General features: G+C 33.6%; 1 protein-coding gene across 2 annotated transcripts in view; it reads left to right on the forward strand.

Annotated features, from left to right (window-relative positions):
* CHM (CHM Rab escort protein) overlaps nt 1–20660 on the forward strand; it is a 53536-nt gene that overhangs the window by 21185 nt on the left and 11691 nt on the right. For both annotated transcript variants that reach the window (XM_085544604.1, XM_015860408.3), the window contains exons 5-12: nt 184–559; nt 1503–1619; nt 2315–2435; nt 3777–4002; nt 15392–15469; nt 18601–18705; nt 18888–18951; nt 20248–20344. In XM_085544604.1, the coding sequence (XP_085400730.1) occupies nt 344–559; nt 1503–1619; nt 2315–2435; nt 3777–4002; nt 15392–15469; nt 18601–18705; nt 18888–18951; nt 20248–20344 (1024 nt within the window). In that variant the 5' untranslated portion in view covers nt 184–343. The remainder of the gene's footprint in view (nt 1–183; nt 560–1502; nt 1620–2314; nt 2436–3776; nt 4003–15391; nt 15470–18600; nt 18706–18887; nt 18952–20247; nt 20345–20660) is intronic.

A 20660-nucleotide genomic window follows, 5' to 3' on the forward strand; every position in this document is an offset into this window, starting at 1 on the left:
TAAGAACCAGATTTCTTTAGTGGGTGATACACCTGATTTGGCCAGGATAAAGAAATTCTAATGCTTTTTAAGAAGGGGTTGAGGTTTCCATTCCTGGCACAGGCTCAAAACTTTAAACAAGATTTAAAGACTCTTAAAGTTTTTTGTTTTTTTTGTTTTTATTTTTCTTGTGTTTTTAATCAGTCAGGATGCAGGTGAAGATGTTGAAGAAGCCGGTGCATTGGCAAGGTTGCCTGTCTTTGGAGCCTCTGCTGCCGAGGAGGTTTCTGAAGAACCAGAAAAAGAATGCTCACCACTGGAGAGTGCTGTACCTGGGGCTGAGAACGGGGAATCAGAGAAAGCTATGAGCATGGATCCATCAAGTGCTGCAATAGGGAACGTTTTGGAAATAAATTCTGAGAATGAAAGTTCTCATAATACATCTTCAGGTGAATCCACTCTGGAATTGGGAAAAACCGAAGCTGTGCACTCAGAAGTTTCTGCCCAGGAGCCAAAGAAAATCACATATTCCCAAATTGTCAGAGAAGGCAGAAGATTTAATATTGATTTAGTTTCTAAGGTAGGAACTTGGTATCTCTTTTCAAACAGCTATATTTACTTAATATGCTGAAAATTAAAAAATATATACATTTCATTTTTAAGAAGGCTGTTACGGTACTTTGAGGCAAAAAATACATTATCTTTACAAATAAGAAAGCATTGGTACTAATAAAACAGGAGGTATTTCATATGAGTTTTTTTACTGTTTGTAATAAAAGTCATAAAGTATAGCTCTGGAATGTGTCTGTCAAAATAAATTTCCTGAATTTTTTTGTTCAAGTAATATTCTAGTATTTAAATACAAGGATTAAAAACAAACAAACAAACAAAAAAAACCCAAACAAAAAACAGAAAAGTCTCATCTAAATGAAGAGCTCTGTTTTTAAAGTGATAAGTGAATTTCTGTCTTTTGGTATCTCCTTGTTTTTAATGAGACTTCTCTGTGAAACTCTCATATTCCCTGTCAGCTTTCTCATCTGTTTTGGTTTTCTGGCACCTCAACCACTGAATTGCAAATAATTTTATTGGAAAGAGAAAATGGTTAGTTAATCCATAACACAAAGCCTGAGTAAAATTAGTTATTACTGTGTTAAGTTCCTGCTGTCGTGCCTTTTACTTAAAGAAGACACCATTATTTTGACATATTTGTTATACTCTTTAAAATCTGCCTTTTGGCTAATGTCTAGTAAAATTACCTGCAAATTCAAGGTAAATGGCATTTTTTGTAACTTCTGTGTTATTTATGTGCTATGTAATGGGAGGTGTTTTTTTTTTTAATTCATTTTGTATTATTTTGCAGCTACTACATTCTGATATTCTTTTATTCAGATTTTACTTTGTGTGTACTTGTAAACAGTTACAGAAAATATCTTACAAATGAGTACTATTGTTGTTGATGTTTCTTTTTCTTTGATGTAAGCATTCTCTCTTTACTCATTACATTATTTTTCTTCATTGTGCAGCTGCTTTACTCCCGAGGTCACTTAATTGAACTTCTGATTAAGTCAAACGTTAGCAGATATGCGGAGTTCAAAAATGCAACACGAATTCTTGCCTTTCGGGAAGGAAAAGTAGAACAGGTATCTTAGAATTATGTACTGCATGTGTTTAATCTCATCTTTTTAAAAGTAAAACAAACAAACAAATAAAAATACAAAAAAAAACCCTTGACTTTGGTTTCATGAGAGTTTTGTAACAGTAAGCTAGTATTTTCTCTCAAAAAAGGAAAGAGTTTTTATTTCTTTCACAGAATTAGAAAGATTTGTAAATGGTATACCCAAATATTAAAACGCATAACAAGAAACTAAAAACTAATTAAAGAAAGACTGCATAAGCATGTGCATTCCGGTAAGTTATTGTCATAAATCTTTGCCTAGTCAAATGTTTAGACCATGATTGACTCAGCGCTTAATTCTTAACGACTCGCAAGTCTTAGCTTTTTGTCTCCCTGGCATAGGCTTCAGGAGGAGTCATTGGTCTGATAATGGTAAGAGGAGATGTTTGGCACTGTTAATGTAAGCTCTTTTCATTAACTCTACAGTCAGAGATACAAGTTAAATTGACAAGAAATAGAGGGAAAAAAGTTTTTAGTATATTTTTGTGGAAAATAAGTAACTTGTAGTGGTGCTCAGAAATAATTGAAATAAATATATAAGAAAATAAGTGTAATAGAAGATAACTGGTTATCTAGCAAATTTTCCTATGGTGTAGTTCCGTGCTTTCCATACCTGGAGTATTGAAAGTATCTGAAATTATTAAAAAATATGTTTTTCAGGTACCTTGTTCTAGAGCTGATGTCTTCAATAGCAAGCAGCTTGCGATGGTGGAAAAACGAATGCTCATGAAATTTTTGACATTTTGCTTGGAGTATGAACAGCACCCCGATGAATACCAAGGTAGTGTTTCAATGAACACTGTACATCCTTGCATTGTGAGTTCATTCAGTCAGGCAAAATTTTGATAGCTCTCCTTTGTTTTCACTCTACTTGTTTTTAGGGTTTTATTTTTAAAGTATACTTACACCTTTTCACTTTAATGTTGAGTTCTTCTGCCTAAATACTTGTTCTCCTGTTTCCCTCAACATCATTTATTATTTACATTTTTCTTTAACAAATTCTGTATTGCAGTAAGTTTTCGAGATGTTTTGAATGATTTTTACTTTTTTTACTTGTTTTTTCTCTCATGGATTTTTTTAATATGGTGTGAGATATCTGATTTTTCTTCTCAGCTTCTTTGGATAAGATGCACTTGTCATTCAGTGACTTGCGTGGCTGTGTGTCAGGTAGTAGGATGCTTTCATAATAACATTCATTGAGTCTTAAGCAGAATACGTGGCTTGATAGTACTGTGCACAGCATTGGTGGACGTTCGTCTGATTCCTGTGAGTTTTCACATAGTTGAAATGAGCTTAAGACCAAACCTGTGAATGGTTTTGAAATACTTTCCTGAAAAAATACTGGATTTTTGACTGATATTTTTAGAGATGTATAATTAAGATGCAATGCTTACATTAACTGTCTTAGGAGACAGTGTTTCTTTGAATTAAAAAATATATCAGCAATAGGATTAATTTAAAGGGGAAATTCCTCATCTCTGGCTTCTGTTTATCTCATCCCTTTTATTTTGTTTTATTTTATTTTGTTTTCTTTTATTTTGTTTTGTTTTATTTTGTTTTATTTTGTTTTATTTTGTTTTATTTTGTTTTATTTTGTTTTATTTTATTTTATTTTATTTTATTCTCTTTTATTTTTTGTTGGGAGTAAGTGAACTAAAAAATGATTTGAATGGCTCTTCTGTGCATATGTGTACAATCTAATAACTAAGTCAGTCTGGATTCATCAGTATGTGTGTCTTTCAGGTGATCTGAGTAATTTACCATCCTCAGGCACTTCAAAACCAATGAATTTATGTGCACAGTTTCTCACATTTCTTTCCTTCTTAGAAAACATATTTTGATGAACATAGCAGAATAAGTAGAAGTAGCCGTATTTAGATGTTGCTCTTTAGAGTGTTTGTCTTATGCAATGGGTTTGTGTTATTCTGAAATACCTTAATGCTGTGCTGTTTCTTTCTTCTGAGTATTTTCTTTATCCATTTTGAGCAATGTTTGTTGAATTCATTTGCTTTTATAATTATCTTTGTGTATTTTAATATAGTTCAGCCTAAAGAAAAATATTTTTGTGAGAAAATTCGGATGTGCTATGCCCTTTACATGAATTTACCTTTTTTTTCCTCAGACTACAAGAACAGTACATTTGCTCAGTTCTTAAAAACACGAAAATTAACGCCTAGCTTGCAGCACTTCATTCTTCATTCTATTGCAATGGTTTCGGAAAATGATTGCAATACTCTTGAAGGTCTTCAGGCAACAAGAAAGTTTCTTCAGTGCCTTGGCCGGTATGGCAACACACCATTTTTGTTTCCTCTCTATGGTCAAGGAGAGATTCCACAGTGTTTTTGCAGGTAGGTCTTAACATTTTATTTTAACACCCATCTTCAAAACAGGAAATATTTGGTAACCTTAAGCTGATAGACATCATCCAGTAGAAGACATCTCACTAACAATTTCATGTTGGTTTTGTTGACTTTGTATTTTCATGAAAAGCCTCAAAAAAAAAAAAAAAAAAAAAAGTCAGGAAGTAATGAGTCTCAAAAAAATAATAATCATAGTTTAGTAAAAGTAATTATAGGGTAGTCAAGCATTTTGCTATGAGATCAGGAAACTGGGTTTTGAAGAGTATTTCATCGAGAGAAGCAGAAATGCTGTAAATTATGCCATTTTAATACTTGTAATAGGGAAGTAGACAAGAGTTTATTTAAGTTGTACTTGACTGTTCCTTTTTAAAACTGACAGATGAGACTTAATAGCAATGCCTGTCTGAGATGACCATGCATTTTGGTAGGTTAAGGAAATTTACCTTTCAGTCTAATTGAAGTTACAAGGTGATGTATGTCATAGATTTGTATTATGAACTAGTACTGAAAGTGCATCTGGAGTTTCTTTTGTCCCTTTATAGATACTAAATAGTGAATGGGTTTGTCTGTTTGTTTTTTTTTTGTTGTTGTTGTTGTTTTTGTTTTGTAAGAAAGAAAGTACTATTGTATAGTTGGTTTATTATTAAATAAAATAGTACGCAGTTCTTTCACCCTTGTGTACACATGGAGCAACCAGTGTGACTTCATATCCTGATTCTCTTGGGATAATTTTGACTGTGTGCATGTATAGACCACAAATGTCCTCCTACAACTTCAACAGCACATAAAGGCGTCATAAAGCCCTGTTACTGAGACACACTGACTGCAGTTTTACATGCTAACATCTTAAATAACGGACATGCTCTCTGCTACTTGAGCGTTAGAAAGTAATTAAACAAGCAAAACCTATATTGATGTCACAATAAAACAAGATCAACTTTAGCCCTTCCAGTTGAGCTGTGGGTAGCAGTCTGAGCTTCTGTAGTAGTACATACATGGGGTGTAACTACATGTTGATAGAAATATTCTAGACTATTTATTGTACTTCATGGAGGGTGTCTATAAAGTAGCTGACTGCAACAGCAACTGGTGTTATTGTGGAGGGTACTTGGTACTTGTGTACTTGTATACTTCATCTATATGAATTGTCTAGTGGTTCCATTAGTTCACTAGGCTACTAGGAATTGTTCTCTACTACATTAAATGAAAATTTTAATTGATAATTTTTTCCAGTAACTTTTCACATGTACCTTAAAGACATTAAAAAGAAGGAAAAAAAAACAGAAGTAGGTGGGATTATGTAATTAAGCACTTAGAATTAGTGAGCAAGTTTTTTTTTTACATATTTACTCAAATTTCTGATAAGTATTCTGGGCATAATCATGTTATAGAACTGCTGTTTGTGGGTGTTAGGGATGTCTTTCTGTTCTACCAGGACGTTATGTTACTAGATACAAGTACGTGACCAATAGATGAAAAGTCAAAGGATTATCAGAGCCATTACAGAAGCACAAGTCTTGCCATCAGTCTCCTTAGACCTTCTTGGACTTCAAATACCTGAAAAAAAAAAAAAATTACTGAAGTTCAACTTAGAATTCTCCTAATATTTTTTTCTTTCAGTCTTTAAAGCCCTTTGGCTTCATTTGGTTTAATAGTCAGTACAAGCAATTTTCTGATGTACACCAGCAATATATTTCAAGAATTATAAACAGTGGTGTCCAGAGGTAGGACTTTCTTATCGGAAAGCTCTTTGACAGTCACAAGAAATCTTCAGCTAGATTGAACACCATACCCATTGTTTGCTGCATTTTAGTTTTGATTTGGTTTTGTTGAATTGCAAGTCTTATCAATATGATGAGGAGAGTATATAAATTGTTGAAGCAAGCTACTCACAGATCAAGAAATCACGTTTTTAAAAGCTTTGTATAAAGATTATGTAAACCATTTAGGTAAAAAATTAGGAAGTTTGGAATGGCTTTGTTTTTAAGTGAAGAGCCTAGAAAGCAGGCACCATTTTTAAATTTTTTTTTTTATTATTATTTTTATTAATTCCAATTAATATATTTAGTCTGCCTGGGGTATTTTATCTTTTTAAAACTGAGAAGTATTGGAGGAATGCTATTCAAACTGTGTTGTAAAGTAGTAATGCCACAACCAATACATCATACCCTACAGTTTTTATCACCAGGTTATCAGAGTAAGGTGTCACCTGTTCTGTGATTTCTAACCGCTGTTCTATATTCTGTTTTAATGTAAACCTCTTAAGCGTTTCTCGCAGCCAGTTACACTGTGTGTTCTCATCAAGGCTACTGTTATAAATGGCATGCATGCATATTTATGTGAATGAGTCAAAGACATTTGTAAGTCACATCCCTGCATTCCAAATGAATTCTGCATAAACAGTACAACATTTCATAACTACTGATGACATTTGAGTGAGTAAAAGCGATGTTAGTTCTTTATTGGTTTAAACAGGTATGGTTTAGGAGAGAAAATTAAACTTTTATATCACTGTAATGAACCTCCACATGTGACGAGGTGCAGATGTGAGATTTCTGTCTCTATAAATTGAATCTGTGGTATAAGTAAGGTCGTTGGAGGCCTCATACTATTCCAGGCTGACAAGAAGCAAAACTTTGCTAGCTTGATTACAAACTGCCTTTGGTTCAAACTTGTCGGTATGAAACCATTATCTTCCTTCTTTTCTAACGAAGTAGAATATGTTATGCTTGGTGAAAATAAATTAATGAAAAAATAACCTACAATTTGAGGAAAATCATACCAAGCCTTTAGATGTGCTATAGATAGCATACGACACTAAAACTTCACTGGAATATATGCAAAGCAGCTGCAGGAATTTGTATGTGTTGTTGTTTGCTGTGTTAACGTGTTTGTTGAAATTCTATTACAACTTTAATATATCTCTGAAGAAAGATGATGGTTGGGCATTGTTGTAAGCTCAAAGGCCTCACTAATGCAGCATTTGTATTGCATGGAGTGATTCTCTTGTTTTTCATATACTTCTGGAAGTGACTAGGAAATGACCCCCAAACATTTCCTAATGAAGGATTAAATCTTAAAAATGGTCAACTTCTGATTTTCCCTTTGTAGCTGAGGGACAAGTAAGATATTTAGATTAAATATAAACCAATCTGAAGTAACTGCCAGATACTGGGCTATTTATTTTGAGTTGTGACCTCGCTTCTGTAATTTTTCCGCATGCTTGCTTTGTGAACAGTCTGAATTCTGATCAAGTCTTTGAGTTTCTCTTCAGTTTGTTTTCGGATTTTTTTTTCTGGTTGCGTGCAAATATGAGCATCCAAACGGAAACTGGCCTTTCTAATTAGAGGTGCGTTTTTTTTCCCCAGTTAAAATTTTTGAGAGAATTAGAGACTGTTTGTAAATCGTCTGTTTGCATATGAAAGATTTAGAAGGATGACACACCCTGCTCTTATTTTTTGTTAATAGTCATCCTAGAATTGACAAATGTGGTCCTGGTAATAGGTGGTCTTCTGCTGCTTTGCCATGGGAACTAATGATCCACTGACTTGTATGGGTAATCAATTAATGTCTTGCATTTCCTATAGAAAGGCTCTGAACTTTTACATTGTGTATTCATGTTGTGGGCAATATCACTTCTTTTTTTTTTTTTCCCCCAAGTAGTTGTTAGAGATTCTAGTCTTAAGTTAGTCATTTTGTGTCAGAGCCGGTGACAGTTATAATTTTGTGATAAAGATTTGATGAAGGTTGTTTGTCCCTTTTAATCCCTTAATTTACAATAGATTGAGTCTAGGCTGAGATACGATGGATTATGCTATTGATTTGCAAAGTTCTTTTATGCATTTCTAAAATGAATAGTCAGTTTTTACCCCTACATCTCAGCCATTATCTGCAACAAATATTGAAGCTTCTAATATTGTCTTAGGTATTTAATATTTCAAATTATGTACATGCTAAGATCTTTAGGAAGCTTTTGGTAATGTAAAATTAAAGCCAGATCTTGGGAAACCTAAATGTAATATGCATTTGAAATTGATATATTAAAAAATTCATAATAACACCTGTAAATGAGTATCAAGTCTTTAATGTAAGCAATATGCATAACTTGTCTGTATTAAAATATTTGCGTTATTGCTAAATTTAACCAGTGTTGTTATTTCCTCCTGACAGTTGCATGACAAATTTGACTCATGAAATCTGCAGTTCTGTGCTAATAGGAAAGAATCACAGCTGATTTTAAAGCATAGGCTGTATCTGAGAGATAAGTTCTAAATTTCAAAATAAATCATGTTCAGAAAATTTACTTTAGAATTACTGACCACTTGCCATTATTGCTTGCTCTTAATCAAAGTGAGAACTACAAAGAGAAGCTGCTGTGCTGCTTTCTTTGTAATTACTTCATTTTTACTTGCAGTTCAGTGAAATAATAAAATTCCTGATGCAGTTTGGCTTTTAAAGACGAAATACTTCTTTTCAGTTTGTTCATAGATGAATGCCAAATGGGCAAGTGTTTAGCATGACTTTGTAGGATCAGTTGTTTATTTTTCCCCCTAAGGAGAAACTCTTTCTTGGGATAAACATCATGGAAGTGTGATAATCCATCAAGCTGAAACCTGTTCTCTAGTGATGGATGGATAGATTGGTAAAGTAACTCAATAATCTTCATTTTTTTCGGGTTATTCACAGATCAGTGAGCATTGTCGTTAATAAAGCTATGGAATGCTTTTGTGTCCTTGCCCACATTATTTCTCAGGATTTGACAGGAAAAGACTTTTAATTTGGAAATAACCTTTGTTGCGGAATGCATTCTAATGCATTGTATGAAAGTTTTTAGAATACATTGCAGTTCTAGAATTTATCTATTATCTCAGTGAGACATTTGGTTAAAAATTATTTACAAATATGAGAGCTTTTCTTATACTTAATGTTTTACTTACCACAAGTGTAGTCATCTTCAAAAGTTTGTGCTTCCTAAGGGCCTCCAGCTAATATGGAATGCTCTGAATCATAACAGTGTTGACAAAATACATACGTTTTAGAGCCCTAGCTAGATGTGAAAAAAAAAAAAATTCAGTTAAAAATTGTCTTTTACTCTCAGTTTACGTGGGTAAGCACAATTTACCTTATGTTAAAAGGTTCAGACATATTGATATGTTACAGTATTATGAGCAGACATGGAAACAACCAATGTGAGATGTGAATATAGTGTGTATAGATAGATAGATAGATAGATAGATAGATAGATAGATAGATAGATAGATAGATAGTTGTAATATAGTTTAGCAGAGACCATTTTGATTAAAGTAGACAGCAGAGAAAACTTGTCTCCAAAACATTACTAAATTTGTAAGATAGTCCATGAATATCTTTGGTTAAGGTAACTTGAATTTGGAAGGTGTTTTTTTGGAAGCCAAGAGAACATAGATGCATTTTGTAGATGACTTAATGCTCAGTGACTGGTTTCTACAGTTGCTCTTTTTAGCATCTGTGCCCTACAGTCTGAATCTCTGAACCCCCTCTTTGAGGGCAGAACTTGTTTAATTGCAGATAAAGGACTTTGTTTGAGGAATGGCTTCTTCTTTTGCAAGATCTATAGAGGTTAAGGCCAGACAGGTCTCCTACTTTCACCTTCCATAGAGATCACACTTCATGTGTGTTTGTAGTTAATTACCATCACAGAAGTAGAGAAACCACTGAACAGTTCTGTGGGTTTTTTTGTCCTGCTTTGTGGTAATGACTTACAATCTACACATGGTTTTGGACTTAATTAGTAGGATACTTATTAATTATGTAGTTGAATATATTGTCTGGTGGATCCTTACCTTACTGACATAAAAATAATCTGTTTGAGTATAACATCTGTTTATTGTACTTAGTTCTAAGTAGTGTTCAATGCAACATCCTGAGAAAATACTCACATAATTCTCCTATTTACTAAGCCAGTATTAAGCAACTTTTTTTGTTAGATTCTGGTAATTAACAGCTGTATGGTGATACTAGTACATCTGTGATATGGCTAAAATGTCTTATACTTTATTTTGGAGCTTTGCCTAAAACTCAGTCAGGAGTACACAACTGAAATATAAGTTAATTTTATCGTACCTTTTCCTCTGAAGCCTGTTCTGAAATAATTTTGCAAAACGAAGTGCACAAGTATCAATTAAATACATTGGACATACTATTTTGAGTAAAAACATTGTTATTTTAAGAAAGAACACTTGGAACATTATGGTTTTTGACCTTTCAAAATCTTGAGCCACTTTATGGTTCTGTAACTGCTCATATTAGAACTGGTCCCATAGACTTTTTTGGGGGGTTATATTTTTACCCCAGTAAATTGTCTTAATTCTTTGTAATTGACATATCATTTTCACTCTAACTGAGATTTTTCTTGTAATTATTTTATGTACATTATTGTATAAGGTTAGTTCGGTAAATTTTCTGTAAACATTCTTTCTAAATATGGTATTTAAGAAGGGCTGAAATCTAAACTATTTAAAGGCATAAATAGGAATAAGTATTTCTCTATGTAATGTCCTTATACCCGTGCAGACAAGAACAGCTATTTCTTAGTTCTCCATGAGAAGAGTTCGGTGAAAATGAAGGGTACAGAGGTCCTCACTTTACAGAGGTCCCTCACTATTATTTCCAACTGGGAGCTCTGCCATTATAGCAGCTCTCATATAGCTCTGCCAGATTGGAGTTCCAGAATTTCTTTCTTGCAGTACTAGGAAAGAAGCCAAGATCTGGTAAAAGAAGCTCCCATGCTATATAAGTACAGGCATAAGAATTCTGGTTCCTGCAGAAAACTTTTTGATGCTTTTGTTAATTGGATTTGTTAACTAGGGTAACTATAAATTCATCACATGTTTTAAACTTAACAGGAATGCTGAACAGTCTCCAGGAAAAAGTCAGAATTTGTTTCTTTTGCTGGTATTTGTTGTCACTGATTATCATTAACTAAAAATGCCACAGCAGTTCTAGGTGGCAGTATTAAGTATTTCTTTGGTGCTGGCTTTTACTTTTATTTTCTTCACCAAGGTGATCGCTGCACATAATGCAATTTGTCTTTCATATATTCCGTTTTGAAAGAAATTACTTCTTTTAACAGTAGCCACTGTAGTTAATTCATTTGTCTGTATTCTACTTTTTGATGTATTTAGAACATAAAGCAATATTGAAGGAATTGCTTAAGTAAGTCCTTGAGACCTTTAAGAAACAGACAATTTAACATAAGAACAGGGATACTGGTTGGTCTGTGTGGGGGAAAAATAAATTGAAAGAAAACAATGCATTAATTCAGGCCTTGGCATGTTTTTCTTTGATCTTCCTCCAAAACTTTCTGTGCTGTTCATACAGTATTCATCTTTAAGAAAATAGTTGCTGCAGAGAGCTGTACAGCTGTCAAGAAAAATATTTCCTAATTAATCCCTCCACACAGTTTATAAAAAGGAAGACAAAATATATGCTAGAAGTAAAAACGTTTTCATACGAGTGAAACTATACTTTGTGATACAGTTTTCCACTTCTTTTATGTAGTTTCAAATTAGGGGTGGTCTGCAAGTTCAGGGTGTTTTTGATATCTCAGTGTTGAAAATAGTACATCTCTCCATCTGACATCTCTGTTTTTGTTCAATTAATATCTCAGAGCATTACATCAAAGTGGTAAACTCCTCATGTTGCAACAGATGCAGCAACCCTGAAGCCTATTTTCCTCTCATGTTACATTAGTGTTTAATTAAAGAAAACAACTAGTTGGAGGCAGTTACTTTCTGTGAAATGTAATGAAGATTTATTTTGTAAGTGACCTTCAGTGTATTAGCTGAAACAATAATCAGAAAAATTAATAGAATAATCCAATTATATACAAACTCATAAATCATCACGAATGCGTTGTCAGAAATCAGCTTTTAATAAGTACAATTGCTTCACAGCTGTATTAACAATTACAGCTACTGATTCTTGCCTTGATAGGAACTGAAATGGCATTTAAAGGCTGCGTATGAGGGAGGGCTAGACAGCCAAAATGTTTCAAAACTGTTAATATAGTTGTGATATGATTTGATGTCCCTGGGGCAAAGTTGAAGTAGAGTACAGTGTTCTTGTTATCCTTCAGCAAAACTTAAAATATTGTTGTAGGCAGTAGTTAATTAGAGTAATATCAGTTTAAATGCCTGTCATTTAGGGTTAATGATAACAAAGAGTTCCCTTGTGCTTGAAGTGGATTCAGATCTTCTTGAATAGCCTATTGTATGAAAGTAATGTTAGCACAGTGATTTTTCTTTTGCCATAGGTCGTTGGGATGACACTTAGTTAATATTTCAGCTTCAAATCTAAATAATTTTGGAAGGTTCTTTCTCAATATGTAGTTTTTCAGGCGGAGCTGTTTTAATATGTATTTTGGCTCTTCATGGTTGTTTAATACAATACAGTCAAAATTCATTCCTATTTTCATTTAAAAAACACTTTCCGCTGGCCTACTGTGAAAACAGGTCATGCCCTCCTCTGCTGGATAGCAGTCTGTTCTTGAAAATAAGTAATGCACATTTTTGTGCAGCCAAGCAGCAAAGTTCTTTCAAAGCTTGCTAGTAAAAATAAAGTGTTTTTATTTATATTAAAAACAAACAAACAACCACCAATCTTTACTGTAGTTGAAGTGAGAGGAAAAGTATAGTCGCTACAGTATTGAACTAGGTAATCTTAGTTCTAGTTAGGAAACAGTACAAATTTTTTGTTATACCATATGAAATAAATTTATCAGAGCTGGTTTGAAAGATCCTGATACAGGTTTTATCAGGATTACAGGTTTAGAAGTCATTCTTTGCAGCAATATGGACAATAAGCCAGCGTCTCAAGGCTCTGTAATAATTCCTCAGTGGATGTTATTTTGTGTCATGTTCAACAACATCCAGATAAATAAGAGCAGGATTCAATATGATGAATTTTTGTGGACAGAAGTGGTGTTTCTAGGGTACTGGATCTTCAGATTTGGCAAGAAGCAAGTAAGAAATATTGTTTGCATTTCCATAGACCATTTGTTAGAGTACAGTTCGGAAGAGATGTGTGCTGTTAACACACTTCAGCCAATTGCTGTGCTGCATTATTCATACTGTTTAAAAGGTATCATGGTATTAACTGTCCTTGAACTCTCTAACATGGCTTTCCAGTAGCAGTATGTTTTCCATTTTTGGAAGTCAGGCTCGCAACATCAAGCTTTTCTTTCCTTCCAAGTTTATCATCCATTGAAGTTACGCGTGTGACATTACTGGGTTGGATTTGTTCTTATGTTTGGTGTCAGGGTGAAATGTCAATGAAAGTTCTTCCGTACTGCAAAATATCTTTAGTATGTAATAAAATATATCTTTCAAGACATAATATCAGTGTGAGGAACACAATCTTCTCTGCATCCCTATTTTTTTGCAGTGCCTCATTGCATGGTCATGGAATTGACGAAGGAATATGGATAAGTTACAGCTTTTATCTTTAATTTCTGTGCAGACTGCTGTCTCCTGACAGACTGTTTTCTGTGAGCTGCTTTTACAAACAAACAGTGCATACAGTGGTATGATAGGGAAGACATGGAAAACAGTTTTGGAGAAATTGATTTTCTGGTACTTGTCAGTTGGTATCTTTTATTAAATAAGGCACATTTTTAACAAAGGAAAATAAATGTCAATTTCACTTGGGAATATGTTCATATTAAAACTTGTTTTTAGTTTCACACCTGTGGAATAATTGAAGTTCATCAGCAAATTAGAACATGACAAGCATTAGTTGAATAATGAGTGTTATTTCTACATACTTACTGTAAAGTTTCAGTAATACTTTGTACGTTTGTAAGTTAGAACTCAGCAGTTCTTAGAACTCAACAATAGGTCTGAAAATTGGTTACCAAACTGAGAATTAAGAAAATCCTTTTCCCAAGGCTGGATGAATTATGTTTATTTGTAACTTATTTACTTTTTTTTACTGCACATTAATTTAAAGAAAATACTCTTCCTGTTTTTTTTAAATGTGTTTTTTTTAAAATAATATGTGATTTATTTTTTTCTTTTTGGTAGTTTTTGTTAATTATCTTGTGTCTCATCATATCATTTGAAAACTAACCCCCAGTGGATTAGCCTGGAAGATTTAGGAAGTTAGGGTGGGGGAAGATAAACCCGAGATCATGTTAATCACCAGACCACCTGAACTTCTACTGCTTTATGGGGGAGCAATTTTGGATCTTGTGCACAGTGCAAATTCATCTGGTAAAGAACTTTGGTGAGTGGTGGTGAGGCATCCTGGCTAGTGATGAAACCTAGCAGTGGGCTCGCTTCATGTGAAAGCCTACATTTCATTCAGGTGCTGTCATACTAATTCTTTGGGTATGGAACAAAGAAGATGGTTCGTTGACTTTTTTTAAAAGAAGTGGAGAATCCGAGTGTGATTTGTCTTAGCAGATTAGTCTCTGTGCCTAGTTATAAGTAGTCCACAGTGAAACACAGATGAAGATAGAAGGCATGGGACTCAGAGCAGCATGTTTCTAAGCAGGAATGCATGCAAGGTGTAGTTGCAGGTTACCTCTTCCAATGAGTGTTAAAATGTACCTGTTGAGGACTGAATCTGAGTTGCTGACCCCTACTGCAGCAGTGTCGTTCTTAACTGTGTGTATCCCACTGTGTCAAAGCCAAGAACAGAACCCTGACCAGATAGTTATTACGGAATCTCTAATGAAATCTGTATCCTGTATGACTTGGTATAAGCGCGTTCAAAAGTAATTTCCTAACACTTTAAATCAAATAGATCGTAATATTTAACTGTCAGATTCCTTACAATATAAAAACAGATAAGTTGTAGTTCTGGCTTAATGTTTAGATAGTGTAATTTTCTTTTTCTTGTGTGATTGGGATCTGTTGCTAAGTGGAAAACTGCAGCAGCTTAGTTACTATAGCTTTAAAAATAGTGACTTGTGAACCTGGTTCCTTTTTCTGGTTAGAACATTTTTTTTTCCTTATTATTCTATACATAGCAGCTAGATCTTAGCATACACAGAAGTCGGAGGAATGACTGTAAGAGAACACTCTTGAGATTTTAAGTGCCCTCTTCTGTTATCCTCAAAATTTAAGCTACTTGTAGCCAGTGAAATGCCTACACTGTTTAGTGTAACAATATAGACTATGGTAAATGCAATTTAAAAAAATACAAAGTGAACAAACGTTTTGTAAAGCAACATGAAAGATATGCCTTATTTTGATTAAGCTTTGGTTGTCTGATTCAGAAACTGAGACTTGTGATTTCAAGTGTTTTAATGTGACAGTGTGCACAGTACTTGGCCTTGTTCACGTTGCTTACAGTTAGATGTGATAGGAGTAACCTTTATTTTGTGTGTTTCTAGGATGTGTGCTGTATTTGGTGGTATCTATTGTCTTCGCCATTCCGTGCAGTGCCTTGTAGTGGACAAAGAATCAGGACGGTAAGGATAGTATAAGTAACCTTCTGTTTATATACAAAATACGGATGAAAAATGTTTGGTCAATTTAAAAAAAAAAAAAAAAAAAGGATTCTTCAAAGATCCTCCTTGATATTAATAACACATCAACCTTGATTAAAAGTAATTTGTGTATAGGTCCTCCAGAACAAGGAAAGTGGGTCTAGAATATAGAAACTAAATTAATTTCCCTGTGATATTACTACAGCTCCTGATCACCCAAGCTTGGAAGACAAATCATTTCAGCTGCCAGGGGCTGGTGATGAGTAATGTTAGTTTTCCTTGTGGCCTTACCTACTCTAATTGATTTTCATCAGATGACAACAAAGCCCTCTGTTATTGCATTTTTAAAAATGGAGCTCACCTAAAGACTCATCAGATTAATCTCTGCTGATAATGCATGTCACTCCAAGAGAAAAGACTTTAATGAGTTTTTAGGTAGATTGTTGTCATAAACTATGCTGCCCTCTTATTCTAGGATAAATTTTTTTACAGTATCAGGCCTGTAGGCAGGCTTAAAGTTGAGCTAAGAAAAATCAACCCATAGTTTTTTCCATAGTGGTTTTTTTTGTTTAACACCTCTGTAAGTTACCATGGTGTGTAACATAAGTTCTAGCAGTCATTAGTCTACCTGCAGATTCTGTTCATTTTTCAGCTGTAACTGGAAACTTGAAAACATTCAGTAGAAAAAGCAAGCTAGAAAGTATGTAGGAATGTTAGTGGTTTGTCTTAATTACAAATAAGTTAAACAAAATACACATGGACAAATTGTGTAGCGTTTATGGCTAATTTATAAACATTTTTTGTAGACTTACAAATTTTATTAAGGTTTTAGTTTTTTATTTATTTTCAGTGTACATGTAAGGAGAATTTATAGATCAAGCCTTGACTTTCATCTCAAACTTCTTATTGCCATTTAGTATTTTAATCTAAGCCAAAGTATTGGCAAAGTTCATTCCAACTCTTCTCCAGACATGGCTAACATTCTGTCCAGCTGAGAAAACAAACAAGTAGTTCAGTATCTAGTAGAACTGCATTTCTACTGTATTTTACTATCCCTAATTGTATATATAGAGAGCAGTCGATTATCGTCCCAACGTCCCCAGTTATTTTTAGCATGTTATTGTAGCCCTTTTTGAAAGTAAGAGGAGACAGCATGAAATCGCAGACTTTTAGATGGACTTGTTTTAAAGTTTCATTAATTCACATGTGGTTTTCTTTTTTATTGTATCCTGTCAGATTATGCCCAGTATCCTAGAATACATGCAAGACTTCCTGCACTTTTGATGGAAAACTAATGCGTTCTTAGAAAATTAGAAAATACCCACCATGCTGCTTAGTTTGAGGTTAAAGCAAATTGAATGTATTCATGATGATTATTGATTATTTTCTTTTTTTATTATTTTCTTTGTTTTTATTATAGTTCACTTATTTGGCTTTGTCCAATGAACTTTCGAGTATTTTAGGTTACTTGTGTTGTATTGATCAAATAAATGTCTATTATTAGTGTTCCTTTTAAAATATGTTTCCAGTTATTTAATTATGTCTCAAAAGTGGAAGAGATATGAGAAATGGAAATTTATACATCTGTAATAAAAAGACATAGCAAACACACAGTAATTTACATATCTGTCTTGAAATACTGCATACCGGCTTTGTCAGTGCTGGTAAGTCCATTTCAAGGATGTCGCCCTTAGTCCATTAGTTTGGATAATGAGCCCTATAAAGTACATTTATAACTCGTGGCACTGCAAGGAGATGGATTCTAATTTTCATCCTTTTATCTAGACACATTGAAAGAAGGTCAATGGAGAGTTCTGTATGATTCATTGTCCCAACACATATCAGATGACAGAGACCTGATAATGTCAGTGCATAAGTGTCTTCCATATTTGGATGCAGTACTTGAAAGAAATTTTCTCAGCATCATCCTTTGAAGTAAAGTGGAGACTGATATGAAAAGCACTGTCTCTTTTCTGTTCAAAATCTTATCAAACACACAGCCTGATAGCTGTTCCTGAACAAAGGAGAGGAAACAACACTTAGCAGGAAAATAAAAAGCATGTAGCTACTTTTGCTGGCTTTGAGTGATATAACATGACATTTAATCAACCTTTTTCCTTCGATTACATTTAGGGGGGGTGGCAGGGGAAATTGTTTCGTAAACAATAAGAAAGGTTATAATTAGGTAAGAACTGTAGCAGCTTGATTTCCTTGTTTATTTGCAATATTCAAATGAGGGCTTGTGAAAGAAATCAGGTTAACATTAAGAAAAAACTTCTTAAAGTTGCAAGTGAAATGCAAACACATGTTGAACAGAATGTGCATGAAACTATGAAAAGTGCTGCATGTTTGAAGTTAAGCAGTATTTACACCATTTGATTTTTTAATTACTGCTTTGCAAGTTTTCTGTTACGTTGGAATATAAGCATATATGTAACATTCAGATTCCTGTGAAACAGATACCAGAAGTAAGCATTATAAAAGTGTGCTTACTTGTTATTAACTTCTTACATTTTTATGTAAGTATTGCCTACACCCTTCTTCATTTTTCATTTCTGGCTAGAAAAAGCAATGGTGAAATCCTAAACTTGCTAAAGCTACTGACAACTGACTGATGTTGCTTATCTAGGTTTGATTCTCATCTTCTCTAGTTGTATAGATGGTCTTGTTCACAGGAGTTACAGTGTTTATTTTAAGGCAGAACATGTGTGTCATGATGTTTACTGAAAGGGGAATAATATGCAATGGGGGGAAAATAGCACCACAATGGTAACACCCACAAAATCATTCGGTGTATGACTTTTCCATGAAATAAAAGGTGTGAAATATATGTTATTTTCATGCACAGTCAGTGCAGTGTTGTTGATTTAAGTCTGTTTTCCTTATAAGGTCACGAAGTTATTGATATTGTAACACGTACATAAAAATTGGTATATAATATGTAGAACAAATAGTGTAGGATTTCTTTATCAATTGTTTTTAGGGGTTCACATGATAAAAATGTGCAGAAAATTCATTTGACTGATGTAAATGATGTTCCGTATAACTTATTTAAAACATACATGCTTCTGTTACTTTGAATTTATGAATTTGGTTTGAATTTCTTTCAACAGGTGCAAAGCAGTTGTTGATCATTTTGGACAAAGAATAAGTGCCAACTATTTTATTGTGGAAGATAGTTACCTTTCAGAGAGCGTATGCGTGAATGTGTGTTACAGGTATGTAGTAAAACAGTAAACATAGTGTATCTCTTCAAACAATAACATATAAAGTAATCTGCAAATTAAACTTAAAAGCACAACCTCGTTCTGTGAATAGTTCTTCTCTTCCTTCTATATACTTGTATTTTTTTTTTTCATCTTTCTGAAATGACATATTTTTCTTTTTTATTTAATTACAGGCAGCTCTCCAGAGCAGTGCTCATTACAGATCAATCTGTGCTAAAGACAGATTCAGAGCAGCAGGTACATATCAATTTTGTTTCACTTAGCTCTTTATGAACTGTATGCATTAATGTTTAAACTGCTTAACTGTTATGAATTGGCTTATGCTCTTTTTCTGCTTGAATTGAGGTTTTTGGTCAGCTGTCTCTACTGCTATTTGTACTGATAAAACTGTTAGTAATACTTCTGAATTTTAGTTCTGCCTTGTGTTTCCATGATTGTTGGTTCATGCAATATTAATTAACAGTTTCTTGAATAAGATTTAATGTTTGGTTTTTTTTTTTATAACATTTATGTTTGTAGACAGATTCCTTTCACGTTTGTTCACATCTCTTCAATTTTCTGCTTTGTCGGTCTTTTAACGTCATCACTCTGTGTTGTTTTTTCTGCATGCTTCCATACTAAATATTATCTACAGGCTTAGAATATAGATGACAGAGAAGCGTATTCTTCCTAACCACTGTTACTAGCAGTCTTGCATTGAAGTACTCCTCACATTCCCATCAAATAGCTCTCTTGCCATCAGAATTCCTGTCATTGTTTTGGAAAGGACTGTGCTGTGAGGTTTTCTTTCTGTTTTGCTGTTGAAGATGACCTTATTGACTTGTGTGAAAATATGTGTATGCATGATCTCTGCAGGGTTGATCCCACAGATAATTATTGATAGGTCAGAAAACTAAAATTGTCTAATAACTTGCAGGTTTTTTTTCACCTTTGCTAACTCTGTTGGTTACGTCATCTTCTGTATTACTCTGCTTTAACAGAAGTATTTTCATAATAGGAACATTCTGATCACAGGTTATACATACAGAAATTGTAACTGCTCCTTTAGAGCTTTTATAAATACATTGCATAAATGCATATTTATAGGATTGGTAAACTTTAGCAGATGATGAAGCAGATACAGTTTTTGTGCCTGTGCACATATTTATTCTGTATTTCTTGGTAAATATTTGGGAAGCTCAATTAATCTGTTTTTGTAGAAGTGTACAGGTTTTAAAACTCTGTATTTTGTAATAGGTTTATCTTTCAGTAACTTTCCATGATTCATTGTGTGTACCTATGCCTGGGTAGCTTTTTTTTGTGTATGTGTGTATGTTCTAAGCTCTTCTACAGGGCAGATCTAACAGTTACTAGTGATTTCTTAATATTGTATTTTACTTGCAATACAGTGGATACCGAACCTCTTTAATTAAATACTTGATAGAAGTTAGTAGAGTCGCAGTCTGTAATATTTTAGTATAAGTTAATACAGCCTAGATGAAGTTGCATTTCAAATCAGCTTCATATTCAGAGTTTTCTCTCTCTGTTTGGTAGGTTTCTATTTTGACAGTGCCTCCAGTAGCTTTAGGACAACCAGCAGTTTGTGTCATTGAGCTGTGTTCCTCAACTATGACATGCATGAAGGACACATGTAAGTATATATGTGTGGTGTATGTAATCTTAACTGTGTTTCTTCTTTTGACTGCCAACTCTGGAACAAAATTTTAAGAAAATATAACTAAATTTTAAAATTTAACTATAAAGTTGTGGCAGTATTTCCTTTATTACCTAGTGGTTGGGTAATTCATTATTTGAGAAAGGTCTGTACTAAGTTATCAGCAGATAAGAAAAATAGTCCATTGTCTGCTTTTTTATAGTAATTCAGTGCTTAGGAAGCATCATACAGGACTCTTGTTGCACTCATTTTGTCTTCATTTATATTTATACACAATAATGATATCTTTAAA

The sequence above is a fragment of the Coturnix japonica genome, chromosome 4 (assembly GCF_054131305.1).
Source record: "Coturnix japonica strain WE chromosome 4, WE-NBRP24, whole genome shotgun sequence".
NCBI lineage: Eukaryota > Metazoa > Chordata > Aves > Galliformes > Phasianidae > Coturnix > Coturnix japonica.